The following is a 16,006-nucleotide window of genomic DNA, read 5'->3' as shown; positions in this document are numbered from 1 at the left end:
CTTTTTTTTAATCATTGCACATATTATATTTGTCTTTTAAGGTCTCAATGTCCTCATTTGATTATTTTAAAAATGATTATATGATCTGTGGTACTTTTGTGCTCATAAGGGAATAATATTTGTGCCTTATTTCTTCTTTCCCTCAGTTTTTTTTTTTTCATTAAAGATCCATTTTCTATGATTTTTAGTTTGATCTTTTTATTGTAGAAAATGGTGCGTAAAACCAGTTTCATTTCAATAATGAATTAAACAAGGTTTGAGATCAGGGATACTTCCTGATTTTTAATGTCATTTTTTTTTTTTTATATATAAAGAGGTACAGTAATTTCGTTCACAAATGATGAGGAAGGCAAACCAATCTCATATTAAACAGTCAATATAAGATAAAACTTGTACAAAAAATCATAAAATTCAACTTAAAGTACAAATACATTTTGTTTCATCCACCTAAGCACACAGTATAGCAGTTGAACATGTCTGGGGGTTTCAGACACTTATGCAAAACCATTAAAGTCAACATGAACTTGCATTTGCAACCCATTTATTTCTGAAAGGTGGAAGAAGACTTGATTTTAACGCACTGATTAATTGGATGGTATAGTGGGCATTTCATATCAGAACAGAGTCAGAGTTTAATTTGAGTTTGCAGAGGATCGAAACCCCACCGGCACCCAGTTAATCCTAAAAAGCATCTCTACTGTATGTATCCCTTATTTTTTTTGTAAACATTCTTATTTGCTTATATTGGTGTAATGTTTATGCAACAGCTATTTACACTAAAAGTAAAAATGTTAGATGGTATTTACACAGAGCAAATAGTGATAGATACTGTTTGCACAAAGTGTAAATAGAAGTATTATGCTATTTGTGCTAAAGGTAATATGTAAGCAATGGTCAGCCTTTGCCAATAAGCTAGATTATTTGCACTCATAAATAGACACTGCAAATTTTCATTAGACTAGCATTAAATTATGGCAATAAAAGACATTAGAATTTTTTTTTGCATTGCCTTGCATCATGTCAGCTGAAAATAAAGTCAGACTTTCTCTTAGGAGTGATGTGCATTGACAAATTATACACAATAACACCAGGAATATGTATTCAGAGAGTAAATAAGGTTAATTTCAAGTTCATGTTGACTAATTATAGCAGGTCTTGAGGATCAAATGTTCTGTACAGTTAACAAACATCATGCTTCGGCTTGGAGGTTAGTGCTCTTCTTTTAAAACCTCCATTTATTGCTCCATAATTTAATATCTGTGCATGAATGCATTAATGTTAGAAGAGCTCTTCTCTCGTCTTAAACTGTGTTGTTTGTGTGAGCCGACAGCTTGTTCTCGATTAGTTCTCGCAGACTTGTTCTGAAGTGTAGGTTTGCTCCCACGATGATGTAGCCCTGTCAAATCAAAGTAAGAGGATACAGCTGAACATGTATTATCGTCTATAGCTTAAACTTAAAATAGTAAAAGTGTCCCTTTAACTTACATTGTGATACTCGACCACTTCTTCAATGAAGTCTAACCCGTCAGGAAGAGGGATCTGCACACCTCGCTTAATGTAATCTTACATGAAAACACAGGATGAACCATTTAGATAAATCTTTTCAAATACGTATATTAAGCAAATATCTCTGATCCCACTTGGGATCAATACCAACAGTTGTTTTGTTTTAAATAAACGAATACGTTTTTTTCAGCAAGAATGTGTTAAATTGATCAAATGTGACATTAAAGACATTTATAATGTATAAAGATTTCTTTCAAAAAAATAAAATTAAAAAAATGTATCACCGTTTCCTTAAAAAAAACTGAAGCAGTTGTTTTCAATCTTGATAATAATCATAAATGTTTCTTAAGCAGCAACTCAGCATATTAGAGTGATTTCTGAAGGATCATGTGACACTGAAGACTGGAGTAATGATGCTGAAAATTCAGCTTTGATCACATGCAGGAATAAATTACATTTGAACATATATTCAAATAGAAAACACTAATTTTGAATTGTTATAATATTTTACAATATTACGGTTTTTACTGTCTTTTTTTGATCAAATAAATTCAGCCTTGGTGAGCAGAAGAGACTTCTTTCAAAGCATTAAAAAATGATCATTAAATATATACACATAGTTTGACTCACTGTTAATAAGAGGCACCACAGATATCTGCAGCATCGTCTTCAGGGGACCTTGCAGTGGAATAAGCTGAAGGAAAGATCTTCATTACATTTGCTGTCCATTTTTTTTATTATAAGGGGTTTTCAAAGTGTAATCGAAACATTGAGGGAACTTACAGCTAGAGACTCCAGAGCAGACTGATTGGAGTATATTTTAAACCTGAAAACAGATTCTCAGTTCAAAATCAATGTTAAATAGGTGGTCAAACACGTTCAATGTTTGTGCATTATATTTACCTTCTCAGATCTAAATGGATAGTCAAGCGCTTGTCCTTCATTGACACTTTGGCATTGAATTTACCTTCCTAAAACAAGGACAAATTTGGTGCATTTATTGCATCCCTTCATCATAAAACTAATTATTGCATTGTGTATGTTATAGTTCTCACCATGGTCATGATGCTGAGCTGTACTGGTGGTTTTCCTGCCGGGAGAACCAACACTTTAACCATCGAGGTGACGGCCACATTGGCACCAGAGGTCTTGATCGTGGACCGAGGAGGAGAGGTGACCTCGATCTCCAGTGACAGAGGCTGATCCATCAGCGCCGGGTTCTGATAGGACAGAACAAACACAGAGAATAAGTGAAGGCCGAGGCTTTGCTGTGCGGTTCCTGCATGTTGACGATCTAATGTTGCTCACCAGCATCATCATTGTCCCCAAGTAGGTGGTCCTGAGGAGCAATTCTAAGTCCTTTGGCATCTGAAATGAGTCGAATAATAGTTGTTTTAATAGTTGTCTTATTTTTGTCTCGTGCCTTTGAAGCGTATTAGATGGTGTCTTACTCGTTCGTTTGCGATCCGTGTTTGGAACAGGCCACCTTTGAAGTAAGAGAAGAGGCCGCTGTCGAAGAAGTACTCGGAGAGAGAGAGATAGACCATACGATTATACTCTCTCACTACGGGATTCACAGCGTAGTTCACCAGGGTGTCATTCTCATTCTTAAGGGAGTAAAACATGCCCTGTGCAGAAGAAAAGGAGAGAAATACATTAAAAAACTTTGTGTGTATATATATATATATATTATATAAACACAAACTTTTATGTAAGATGTGATTAATTGCAATGAATCGATTTTACACCCCTAATTATATATATTTTTTTATATTATATTATATATTCTGGCCAAAATATATGTAAAATGTATACTAAATATATGTTGTAAACAGCACGGCTTGAGAAAATATATCTTTCAAACTTAACAATGTAGTTACAAATGTACGTAAGCGTATTGCATTCACTTGAGGAAAAAAATCTACTCTGTTTTCAACAACAAAACAACGACACATTTAAATGGAAGCCTTACTTAACCTTTTCACGCGTAAGTTTAAAAGTTTTTAGAGGCGCCCGTTATTTAGATCGTATCCCTTTATGGTTTCCATGGTGAAGCGTCATTGCTTGTCACACCGCAGCCATGCTGAATGACTAATTATCTGCTTTTATTTCACAAATGTGTTGGCTATAGCAGGAAATATCTGATATTCAGATTGTCAAATATGAGCAAGTGGATGTGTTTTGTTGTTTAAACACCTTAGTTGAGCTATACGCGATGGGCGTTAGTTTATGCCGGATTTTAGAGAATCGGATCTGTTGGATTTAACAAACGTCAATTTATCCACTTCTCCCGAAATGAAAGTATGAAAGTAAGTGGCTGGTGAACTGAGAGAAGCATAGAGTAAACTTGAAATTTACTTACACGATGTGTAGGCTATTTGATATGAATAATACGTGTCATCTAATTGTAATGGAAATTATTATTATTCCCGCTTCCATAGACATTAGTGTGTATTTGACAAACTCTAAATGTATTGCTTTTTTAATAACTTACTTATGTGAATTTAAATGTCTAAAACCTAAAATAAACATTATGTGGTTGAAAACACTGAATAGTTGTGATGTCAAGCGGTGAGCGGCGATTTTCTGGTTCAGAAAATATGTGTAGCCTACTAAAAAACAGGCTCATTGCAGACACTAAATTAGTTAATCACTTAATTTTGAACTTTCAAAGTGCACCAGATTTATGAATTTATCTTTAAAACGTACAAACTTTTCTTCCGGGGAGCATGCCCGCGGACCCCCCCAGGGGTGCAGAGGTCCACACCACACACAAAATACTGTGGGAAACACAGTAGCTTATATGATAGTCTTCGAAAAATACAAAATACAATTATTATTATAAAAATACCTAAAATACGTAGGCCTACATTATTTTGATTTTACCACCTCTGCCTCGTTTTGAGCCAGGAAAAACCCTGAGATTTTTATTAGGCCTATTCTTTTTCAATTTTGTTTGTTCTTTTTGGATGCAGTTTGCGAAGTGACAAAATAAAGCAAAGCACATTTAGTCCACACTTTTATTTTCTCCGTTTCTGAATTTGATGTTATCAGAGGCAAAATACAAACACAATTGCATTATTATTTTTATCTACTGACATGTTTATGTTTTTAAAATGTCATGTTAATAAAATACATTTTAACTTAAAGCTTAGTTTATTAACATTTTGTTGGGGCGATTGCATGAGGACAGGTGGGGCACGAACCCTTCCCTACCTTCAAAGTGGGGAATGGCAGAAAAAGTTTGAGAAACACTGCTGTAGCCCAAGACTGGTTGCCCACTGAAGCTAAGCAGGGCTGAGCCTGGTTAGTACCTGGATGGGAGACCTTCTGAGAAAACCAGGTTGCTGCTGGAAGAGGTGTTAGTGCGGCCAGCAGGGGGCGCTCACCCTGTGGTCTGTGAGGGTCCTAACGCCCCAGTATAGTGACGGGGACACTATACTGTCAATTGAGCACCGTCCTTCGGATGAGACGTTAAACCGAGGTCCTGACTCTCTGTGGTCACAAAAAATCCCAGGATGTCTTTCGAAAGAGTAGGGGTGTAACCCCGGCATCCTGGCCAAATTTGCCCAGTGGCCTCTGTCCATCATGGCCTCCTAATCATCCCCATATATATATATGTATATATACCAATTGGCTTGATCACTCTGTCTCCTCTCCACCAGTAAGCTGGTGTGTGGTGAGCGTTCTGGCGCACTATGGCTGCCGTCGCATCATCCAGGTGGATGCTGCACATTGGTGGTGGTTGAGGAGATTCCCCCTTCTATGTGAAGCGCTTTGAGTGTCCAGAAAAGCGCTATATAAATGTGATGAATTATTATTATTATTATTAAGAAAATAAATTTTCAGTCTTAAAATAAATTTGGAGTGGATGCAGAATGAATTAAATAAATATATATTACTTATAATATTTACTTTGAAAATATATGTTACATTTTTTGGGAAATATTATAAAGTACATTTTTCAAAAATCAAGTTTAACATTTATATTTTCAATATATATGTTTTGCATATTTTGAAATATATCCTTCAGAAATCATTCTAATATGCTGATTTGCTGCTCAAGAAACATTTCTGATTATTATCAATGTTGAAAAGAGTTGTGATGCTTCATATTTTTGTGGAAACAGGTTCAGGATTCTTTGATGAATGTAAACTGACCTTAGCTGACCCCAAACCTTTGAACCAGTGGCGTAGACAGGGGAGGGGCCATGGGGGCACTGGCCCCTCCTGAAAACTGATTGGCCCCCCAGTGTGCCCCCACCCTTCTACTTGTCTGTCACTCAAAAATTCAAATCATAATCTTTCAGTTTGTAGTAGAATAATTCATGATTCCTGCTTCTCAACGAGGACCAAGAATAGCGAGCTAGAGTTTTTTCTATTTCTTTTTCTTTCTTTTTTTGACTCAGCGCCAATATTTCCGCCCGTGTTCTCTGATTTGTTACTTAGACTTGAGTGAACTAACATTCAGCCAATCACAGCGCGAAGCATCTATTGGGCGCGTCTGCCATGAGCTTCAAATCTCTTGTTGCTCTTGCGAATTTTCATGTTCGTTTAGTTGCAGTTTGGCCGTCTAATGTATTCCATGCATGCACCCCAGAAAAAAAGCAGAGGACGATTACATCTTTTTTTTTTACACACACTGTAAGTATAATGTGTTACAGTATGTCGCCATGACATGAATCAAACGTAAAGTTTCCTTGTTATGATTTAACCTACTGTAACGCAGTAAGACGTGTAAAACAGAACCCGAAAGGACCTCGTCGCGCCTGATTGTGTCGAGTGTGTGTTAAATGCTCTCCTACTTGTTGCTTTGGATAAAAGCGTCTGTTAAATGAGACATAACAGATTATTCCCAGCAGGCACACAACGTCATAAAACGTTGATATTTGGTTAAATTTTAGTTGCGACGTCGGGTGACCAAAATTCAATGTAAATTCAACATCTAATGTCAATGTTAAATTGATGTCCAATACCGAATACATTGATTTAGGTTTTATTGATATATTTTTTATAAAATATCTGTTGTATAAATTTACTGTAGGCTAGATGTATTCTGTATACTACTCATTGAACACTTTTTTTTTGTCCAACTGTTAAGAAGTAACGTTAAGATAAAAGTTATTGTTCAAGTGTTGTTTAACTGAAATATTGTAAATATCATAAAATATCTTTATTTCATAAAAATAAAGTATAGATGTCCACAGTTGTCCGAAAGTCCCAAGTCCTGCAATATTTTTTTATTTCGATTATGATTTCACAAAAATAGGTTGCTGTAAGCTATCATGGCATGTTCTCAAAATTGGGTGCTGTAAAATGCCAATTGCTATTCCATCTAGAATTTATTATTATGAACATCACCTTTCAGTCCCTCCAGAAAAACGCCATTATGCGATTGCATGATTCAATGCATAATCAGCCAAAGTCTGCATATTTATGCGGGGGCATTTTTTCAAATACGCCGCACTTTTGCCGTATAAATTGCCGATTTCCACGCAAAATATGCGGGGCTTGTATGATTTCATAATCCCCGCATTTTTGTTATTTAAGAATTTAAACAAATTTACACAGCAAGAAAAACATATCTGTCTAAAAGAGGACAACTAAAAGAAAAAGTCTTGCTATATCAGTGCTAAAGTTGTAATTATTAAGCCTGTATAATGTGTTACAGTATGTCGCGATGACATGAATCACACGTAAAGTTTCCTTGTTATGATTTAACCTACTGTAACCCAGTAAGACGTGTAAGACAACAGAACCCGAATGGCCCCTCTGTAATAATTGTGGCCCCTCTTGTGCCCCCCAGTTGAAAAAATCCTAGAATCGCCCCTGCTTTGAACAGTATATGCATTACTCCAGAGTCAATGGGTGGAGCTTGATGTTCAGCTCCCCCTCTCTGGATGTAACGGGTGGGGCTTGAAGGTCAGGCCCCACCCATTAGTTCCACAGAGGCGGGGCTGGACTAAGTCAAGCTCCACCCATTCCATCCAGAGCAGGACATCAATTGGCTCTGCAGTGAACACCACTTGCATCTGTCACTCACCCTAAAATCCATATCAAGGCTTGATTCTGTCACCACAGGGTCACTCAGCAGAGAGTAGTCGATGCCCACGTAATTGTCCACCTCCGTGCGCACTGAGAAACACATTCAGGTAAACACATTTCTGCCAGATAAATATATCACAACAGTTTTAAGATGATCAACATGTTCTCTAACCTGGGATTGTTTCCAGCAGCTGGTTGACCAAAACTAGTGCAGCATGATTCAAGGCAGGACAAATCTGACAGAGACATATATGCAGTTCATTTCTATTAAAATGTGTTCAAATTAATTCTAATGCTATTAAAGTTAATCTTTCTTTGGGGTGGGCAATGATATGCAAGCACCATGACACGCGTCTCCTATTCCTTACTGAAAAAAAGCAAACAAACCTGTTTATTTAGGATGAAGCGCATTCCTGTAGTCAGGAACGTTCCGATAAAGTCATAAACCCTCCTGTGAGAATATTTTGAGGCACATGAGAATATGCCATATAATGCAAAATGCTGAGCAAAAAAAATTATTTCATTGACAAAAAAGTTAAATTAATCAAGTCATGTGTCACTTGCTGTAGACATGCTCAAAGTTCAACAGTCACGTACCCAAGGGTCCCGCTAAATTTGGCCCTCATCTTGGCGATGGACGCATCACAGGTGATGTTGGAGATCTTGAGACGGCCCTCCTCGTCTTTGCTCAGATGGAGGACTGTGAAGATGTTGACACCTTCAGCTGAGGCGTTGATGGCTCCCTCATCATAACTAATGGAGAGAAAGGGGAAGACCTGCTGTAGTGAGAGACTTATAATAGTGGAGGTTTTAAACTACATCAAACGGCTCTACACACCATGTATGATATCCAGTTCTCACTCAATAGAAAGAATCAAAGCATTATAGCTTTTAGTGCATGCCTGTTAGTTTTCATTTACATTAAAAGAAGTCTCTTCTGTTCACCAAGGCTGAATTTATTTGATAAAAAATACAGTAAAAACAGTAATATTGTGAAATATTATTTCAATTTAAAATAACTGTTTTTTATGTAAATATATTTTAAGATGTAATTTTTTCCTGTGATCAAAGCTGCATTTTCAGCATCATTACTCCAGTCTTCAGTGTCACATGATCCTTCAGAAATCACTATAATATGATGATTTGCTGCTCAAGAAACATTTATGATTATTATCAATGTTGAAAACAGTTGTGCTGCTGCTTCATATTTTTGTACAACTCGTAATACGTTTCTTTCAGGATTCTTTGAATAAATTATAAATATCCTTAATGTCACTTTTGATCAATTTAATGCATCCTTCATGTATAAAAGTCCCTTACAAAAAATAAATATACTTCAAGTTAAAGTTCAAGTATATTTTTAAGTATACTTTATGTAGTAAGTATACTAATATCAATGTACTAGTATATATTGTAAGTGTACTATTCCAATCCTACTAGGAACTAACTTGGCCCACTTTTTAATGTATAAAAGTATACTTTAAGTGTAACAGAAGTAAACTGAGTACACAACTAGTTTAGTTTTTTGCTTTACTGCAACTATAAAAGTAAACATATGGGTATACTGATAGTTTTCAAGTTAAATACATGTAGCACATTTTTTAGTTTGAAGTATACTCTTAATAAACTACTAGTTTAGTAGTTTTATACTGAACTTAACATCATATGTATAGGCCTGGTTTCACAGACAGGGCTTAGATTAAACCAGGATTAGACCCTAGTTCAATTAGGACATTTAAGTAGCTTTTATAAACGTGCCTTAGAAACAAACATTACTGGTGTGCATCCGGAGACAAAACAATGGCGCTGACATATTTTAAAATATATCAGTGCAAGTTTCAGTTTAAACAGCTCAAACATGCATTTTAGTCTGGGACTAGACTCAAGCCTTGTCTGTGAAACCAGGGGATAGAGTACTTAATTATACTTTTAAGTATATGTCTCGATCAAAAGATTAAGTACAAGGATAGGCCAAATATAGGCAACTTAGACTTTTCTGTCAGCATGAGTCAAGTATACTTAAGTGTAATTATCAGTGTATTTCTGAGAATAAGTAGACTGAAAGTATACTTTATACTGTAGTTATAGTTTAAAAGAAGTGTTTTTTCTTTAAGGGTATTGTTGCTTGTAACCTCAAGTCTTCTGCTTGATTGCTACAGATGCATTTCAGACTCACAAGAGCCAGTAAAGGATGCGTCTCTGGAAGTTGAGGGTGATGGAGGAGTTCTGCACCTCGAACAGCAGCCCGACCTCTGGCTGGAAGCGCAGGTCAGACGTCAGGTTCAGCTCCGTGACCTTCACACTAAAGAAACATCAGTTTAAATACTTCCTTTCATTCTAATTCAAATTGCAATACTGCATCCTCTTTGCTTCCTCAATTCAAAATCACTAATTGAATTGGTATTTAAAAGGCATTCTTTTTTCCAGAGGTGTAAAGTCCAGGTTCAGAAAGTATAGTCCTCCTCAGTATTTTGTTCAAATCACCTGGATTTGCTAATTAGCACAGTTTTTCAGCCAGGAGATAGAACTAATTGGTGAAATCAGCTGGCTGAGTTCATGGGTGGAATAAACAAATGGCAGGACTCTTACTTTCTGACCCCTGGAGTTACACCGCTGCTTTTTTCATTTCTGAAAAGTGCACAACTCTAATACTTAATGTGCATTTGCTTCCTCATGGTCTTTGTGTGTGAATGACCACATGAGGGCGCCGGATGAGCATGAGTCATGACTATGAAAGTGGAAATCAGTTCGATAAAATTTTAACATACTCTTTAATGGTGTATTGGAAGCGGCCCTCGGAACCGCGCATTTCTGGCATGGTGATGTTACTCAACTCTCCTTCCACGAAATTCCTTGTCTCGGCTTTCACTGTAAAGACGTCAAACAGAGGCCATTATAGACTAATATATGAGAAACTATAGTTGCATTTTAAGTCTGAATACTGGACTATATCTTACACATCTCCAGTCCTCTGTCAGTGATGCGGATCTTGCATCCAGGCGGCTGTGCTAAAGTCATCGTGACGAGTGAAAGAAGAAAGATAACAGAGACTTTCAGCAGTCCCATGATTCCTCAGTAGACCTGAAAAACAACAATAACGAAGTGATCAAGAGGAAACCGAGAGCTAGGATCAACCAGCATCATCAAAAATGGTTAAGGGTAGGCTATTGGTTTTTATAAACACTTTTTTGCCAACTGGTTGAAACTCGCTTCACATCCTGATAGCAATCAACAATAGAAGTGGTCTAAAAAATTAAAACATATTCGGTGGAAGTCTCAGGACCAAAAAACGTTCATCTAATATGATGTCCTACCTGCTCGCGCAGACATTATACGTCATCAGCGCATTTGATTAGGCAATGCAGAGTTGTAGAGACAGTCACTGAGCGCCACAAACAAACAGCAGACGATGTTTACAGTTCCTTCTGAACCAAATTAATGAGCTTATATGCTGCGTTCACGCCATGTTGTAACCGTAATGTTAACCGGAGCTGTTCATGTTCTCAGATATGTTTATGTCAACACTATCATTGCTGAAATGAATCTGCAGCAGTCAGGTCACAGGTGGTACAACTAGAGCTCTGTACGATTTAAGATTTTAAAAGTATAAATACTACAACTTAAATTGAAATAATATTTGACAAAATATAAATTAACTAAAAAAAACAGTTCACTTAAAATTTAAAACTCTTGCTATGAAAGTCCCTCCTCATTAATTAGTTATTAAAGATCACATCAGAGTTACTATCAAGAGATATAGTCTTGCAGCTTTATACAGGCAGGTCTGTCTCTTTCCAAGCACAGTCCTGCACCAAAGAGCTTCTCCAGTGCGGCAACAGGAAAATGGGCGCTGACAGCTAAATATACAGAGACAGCAAAGCAAATGAGAGAATGATCTTGCCTTTCAAGCGTATGTAAGAAAATATCCAGCCAAAGAAGTCCAGGTCTTTCTGCTCTTGTTTCTGTAGCAGTGTGTGTGAAGAGTGTTTGTCTGCGTATAGTGCAGAGGAGGAGAGACTGTTTGCCTCGTCTGAATGGACAGCAGAGGTAGAGAGAGACAGGCAGTGAGGGGAGAGAGGGAGAGAGAGAGAGAGAGAGAGAGAGACAGAGAGACAGGCAGTGAGGGGAGAGAGAGAGAGGCGGTGAGGGTGTTCTAAGGGATTGTGTGATTGCTAAAGTGTATTTGGTTGTTGCTAATCAATTGTGAGAATTCTGGCTGGTTGCTGTGGAGTTCTGGGTGGTTGCCAGGGTGTTGCTATGCAGTTCCTTAAGTGTTTTGAGAGGGTTTTGGCAAATTGGTTAAGGTGATCTGGGTTGTTGCTTTTCATTCATGTGCATATGCTCGAAAGGTGTGGAATGAGTTAATGGTTTGTTTAAATTACTAAATGTATATGGTCAAAATTAAAAGTGTGATAAATAACCAGCATGATAGAGAACAGCTTGAATGAGGTCGCTCTCTTGGAGGTCGCATGTGTGCGTCTGTCGCTGGAGGCAGCTGTGTCTATAGTCACCCACGCAGGAACAAACAGGACCAAAACAAACCGTCACACAAATGGGCTTTTTAGGGTCATTGACCCCAGGGTCTAGCTGATTTATCCCGCTTCAAAGAAGATGGTCTCAGGCAGGCAGAAAGATTTTACAAGTGCCTCATTCATTTTGTATAAAACCCTGCATGGGCTTAGGAGCTTTTTAAGCATCCAAAGGCAATTACTCCTTGATTCCAGCAAACACATTGTCCGTGTGCAATACCGATAGGTGACCTTTGACACAAAATTATGCTCAATGAGGCCAGAAGTCTTTACATTTCAGGAAGGATGAACATGTTCTTTGTGAAACATATATCAAGTTGTAGTAAATTAAGGAATAAACTATTTATTCCATGTTAGTGGGAATCGTTTAGGTTTTGGAATGTTCCTCACAAGTGTTTTCGGGTTTGCTTTGTGAAGAGAGTGGAGTTACTATAGTTCACAAACACAAGATTGCTTCTTCAGGTCATACCCCAAACATAATAAGAAAAACAATGTTACACAAGTAAAATAGACACCAACTTTACATTCAAGATATGTGTTAACCCTTTAAGTGTCACCCCCATTTTTTTTAATAGACATGAAAATGCACATTTCGAACTTAAATGGTTGTAATTCAAGAATGCTTTGGAATATAGACGTAAGATTGGTCTTGTTTTAAAGAAGACAGATTTTTGTAGAAGTGAAATGAATTAAGAAAGTGAAACAGAAAAAAAGTTATAGAAGTTTGAGTTTATGGAAATGTAGGTACAATGTAAAAAAATTTATTATTCATATTTTATATAAAATATATATTTTCAAAACCTGGGCTACTCTAAAACTGCAGAAAAATCAAAGCCAAAAATCTGAACAAGTTGTGTTTAAAATTTTAGGTTGATATCTCAAAAAATGAGCTTTCAGTAAGATTTTGTTTGGGCGCAGTACCAAACTTTTTCACTAGATGACAACCAGACTCCATTACTGCCCATATAAGGGCGCCTCCATTTGCATATGCGTTTTGCGTGATCTGAACCATTATTTCCACAATTTTCATACAATTTATGAAGTAGACATCCTATTTAGAAGTAGTATGGGAAGTTTGGCAGATTTTGATATGAATTCAACCTCTAAGAAACACATACAAAGAACACGCATATGCGTCATAGCTCGCTGCCACATCACAAATGGTGAATTTATATATTTTTTCTTTATATTTAAAACATTTTCAGACCTTTTTTTCTAAAATAATTGAATGGATGCTATCTTTTGAACTCTTGGCATGAAAACAAACTGAGGTTTCTACCATTTTTTCATGATTTTTCATGTATTTTTCAAAATAAAGGTCTGAACACGCCTCAGGAGTATGAAAATATTCTTGTTGCAAATTGATAAGTTACGGCTCCTCTTTAATTTATTTTGAAACTCAGTCACCAAATATGGAAACTAGAGATGGTAAGCTTTCAAATTATATATAGTTTGTCAATATTACTTAAGGTTTTTGCTAAGATATTATTGTTTTAAAAATATAATGGCAAACGTCCCACCTGTGGGACGGTGACAGTTTTATAAAACAGTTTTGTTCACATTGGCACTACAACTGTGTATTTAATTTTAAATTGTACTTTTAAATCATTTTAAATAAATAAATGTATATTATGGTACAAATATAATGATTCATGTAATATCGATGTATAATTTTATTCTTTTAAATAATTCATTTAATAACTAACGAGAATTTGGGTCAAAAGGCAAAACAATATAATATAAAATGTACCGCAGCTATTTAAACTAACTAGCATTGAGCCATAATTTAAATGGTTAAAATAAAATATGAAGATAATTGATATTGTACTTCTTTGACATGCAGATTTTTTCTAAATTTCGGAACCATTTCATGTAGGACACTATAAATCATATTAAACATTAATGTAAAAAGCTTCTAATGTTCTAAATCCAGGGAACAGGTGATGTCCGATAACCACGAACAGTGCAAATTTCCAAATTAGCCTTAAAGAAACATAAACCTACCTCCATTTGTGCTGGGAAGGCATTAGTTCTCTTTTGACTCATGGCACAAAGTGAAACCATAAACTTTGAACACATTTTGTGCAAGCATTGCAGCTTATTCCCATATTTCCCTCCCCAAATACCTTTGTAGTGCCTTTCACAATAGTAGAATACTTACAGCGGTGTGGAAATACAGGCTGGGTAACTTTAGTGTCTCTCAGATATAAACTCTTAGAATAATCCGATATTTTCTTGCAGTCTGGAAATCATCAGTGTTTAAATCCTCTCGCATCCCTCCCTCTTTAAGTCTGGGTTCACTATGTTCCCAGTTTATATAGGGAGTCAGTAAGCATTTCGGGAAAGGGTGTTTCTCTTTGCCTCATGACATATGACCTTGTTGTGGCAAATAATCATCAGCATGAGGATGTGCAAAGAAAACATTTGTCAAAGATTAACATGCAACAAATAACTGAATTTTGTTTCATTTTCTAAAAACTGCAAATTTGCTGCGTTTATAAGTTTATTATTTCTAGGTAACAGTGGAGCGATGGCTCCAGCCTGCATTAAACAGATTCCAGCAGTCTGCCCTTTAATTTTTGGAGACTAAACCTTTAATTAGTTCATGACTTCTGAGAAGCCCATGTTGCAAGGCTTCATAGAATCACATGATCCAAGAAATGGGTTCCACTTAAAACCACAGAGGGCCAAGGTGGAGCTCACTTTGGAGAATCAAGTTCAGAAAATGTTTTTGGCCACCAATTATGGGGTGAAAACTTTCTTTTTTATAGTTATAGGTTTAAACCTGTTTGAAAAGAGGGGGTTGTACCAGGCGGATGAGCAGCACAAGTTTAGACTCGACAACATTTGAGCTGGTTTCACTCCCACCAAAGACCAGAAATCCCTCAGTGGCCTCGCAGAACTTCTGTAGACCTCCGGCCCTGATTAATGGCTTGACGTGCAGGGCATTGATGTCAGGAAAGCATTACATAATGATTTGAGTACATACAGTACACTGTAAAAAATATATATTTTCATGATTTATCATCACAACATTTTTTCTTTTGTAATATCAACTTAGATAATTTATGTGGTTCAGATAACATAATATTTTGAGTTTCTGTTAATTCAATCAAACTCCTTCATTGTATCAACTCAAAAAAAATTATGTCAATGAACTTAAAATTTGAAGGCAACCAGGTTACTTTTTTAAGTTGAACCAACAATATTTTTTGCAGTTAGCGTTATTATTTACTAAAACTATTAAAAAAATACTTTTACTAATTAAAATAAAATGTAATTAAATATTAGATTATATATAAATTATAAAACTATAAAATTAAATGAGAAATGTAAACTGTACATTGTAAAAAATTATATGATCAATAAGTTGACAACATATGTTTTTAAATTGCTTTAATTCATCGAAATAAGTTAAGCTATTTTTTTTCAATTATAAGTTATACAAGATTCAACACATTTTTTAAGTCAGTTTAATTCAATTTAAGTTGAAAAAATATATATATATACTGTAGATCAAGTGCAAATGGCAAATATGACACAAAGGGCAGTAGTGCACATCATCAATTGTAGTGCAAATTACATGATGTACAAATATGAGCCAAATTCATGCTGTGCAATTTACAAATATAGTTCAAATGACATATAGTATGATGCATAAGCCTAATGTCCAAAAGTGTAACAGTGGTAGAGTTCAAAAGCAAACATTGACAAGAAAACAATTATTTAAACAGCCTTTAGCCTTTTGTAGATTTTAATTTTTAAAAGTCAAGCACATCTTTAGGTTTCACTTTGTTGTTTCATGAGTGTACAACACATAAATATTAAAAGTGTAACTGCAATATAATGATGACAGGGGAGGTGTTAAGGTAGCCTACTACGTGTTATGACTTTATGATCAATTTGGGACTTAAATATCTGTTTAT

At 36.0% G+C, this 16,006-nt stretch overlaps 1 protein-coding gene and 1 long non-coding RNA gene across 3 annotated transcripts in view; both read right to left on the bottom strand.

The window, feature by feature from the left end:
- LOC130104159 (uncharacterized) overlaps nt 1-16,006 on the bottom strand; it is a 217,174-nt gene that overhangs the window by 189,926 nt on the left and 11,242 nt on the right. The gene's annotated exons all lie outside the window — the stretch shown is intronic.
- pltp (phospholipid transfer protein) lies at nt 1,006-14,343 on the bottom strand. Of its 2 annotated transcripts, none has more exons than XM_056270585.1 (16): nt 14,242-14,343; nt 10,509-10,632; nt 10,320-10,419; nt 9,728-9,853; nt 8,149-8,304; nt 7,939-8,002; nt 7,724-7,787; nt 7,550-7,641; nt 2,958-3,134; nt 2,815-2,874; nt 2,562-2,726; nt 2,410-2,477; nt 2,290-2,332; nt 2,137-2,200; nt 1,486-1,562; nt 1,006-1,396 (listed from the first exon to the last, which is right to left on the bottom strand). In XM_056270585.1, exons 2-16 carry the CDS (start codon nt 10,615-10,617, stop codon nt 1,301-1,303), a joined length of 1,461 nt encoding a protein of 486 aa, XP_056126560.1. In that variant the 5' UTR covers nt 10,618-10,632; nt 14,242-14,343; the 3' UTR covers nt 1,006-1,300. The 2 variants fall into 2 exon arrangements, with proteins under 2 accessions (XP_056126560.1, XP_056126559.1); XM_056270584.1 differs by lacking the exon at nt 14,242-14,343 and adding an exon at nt 11,453-11,581.

This window comes from Rhinichthys klamathensis, unplaced genomic scaffold, assembly GCF_029890125.1.
Source record: "Rhinichthys klamathensis goyatoka isolate OS25496 unplaced genomic scaffold, OSU_Roscu_1.1 h1tg000303l_1, whole genome shotgun sequence".
Classification (NCBI taxonomy): domain Eukaryota; kingdom Metazoa; phylum Chordata; class Actinopteri; order Cypriniformes; family Leuciscidae; genus Rhinichthys; species Rhinichthys klamathensis.
Note: the sequence above shows the minus strand (reverse complement) of the source record. Positions and strands in the feature narration are given on the sequence as shown.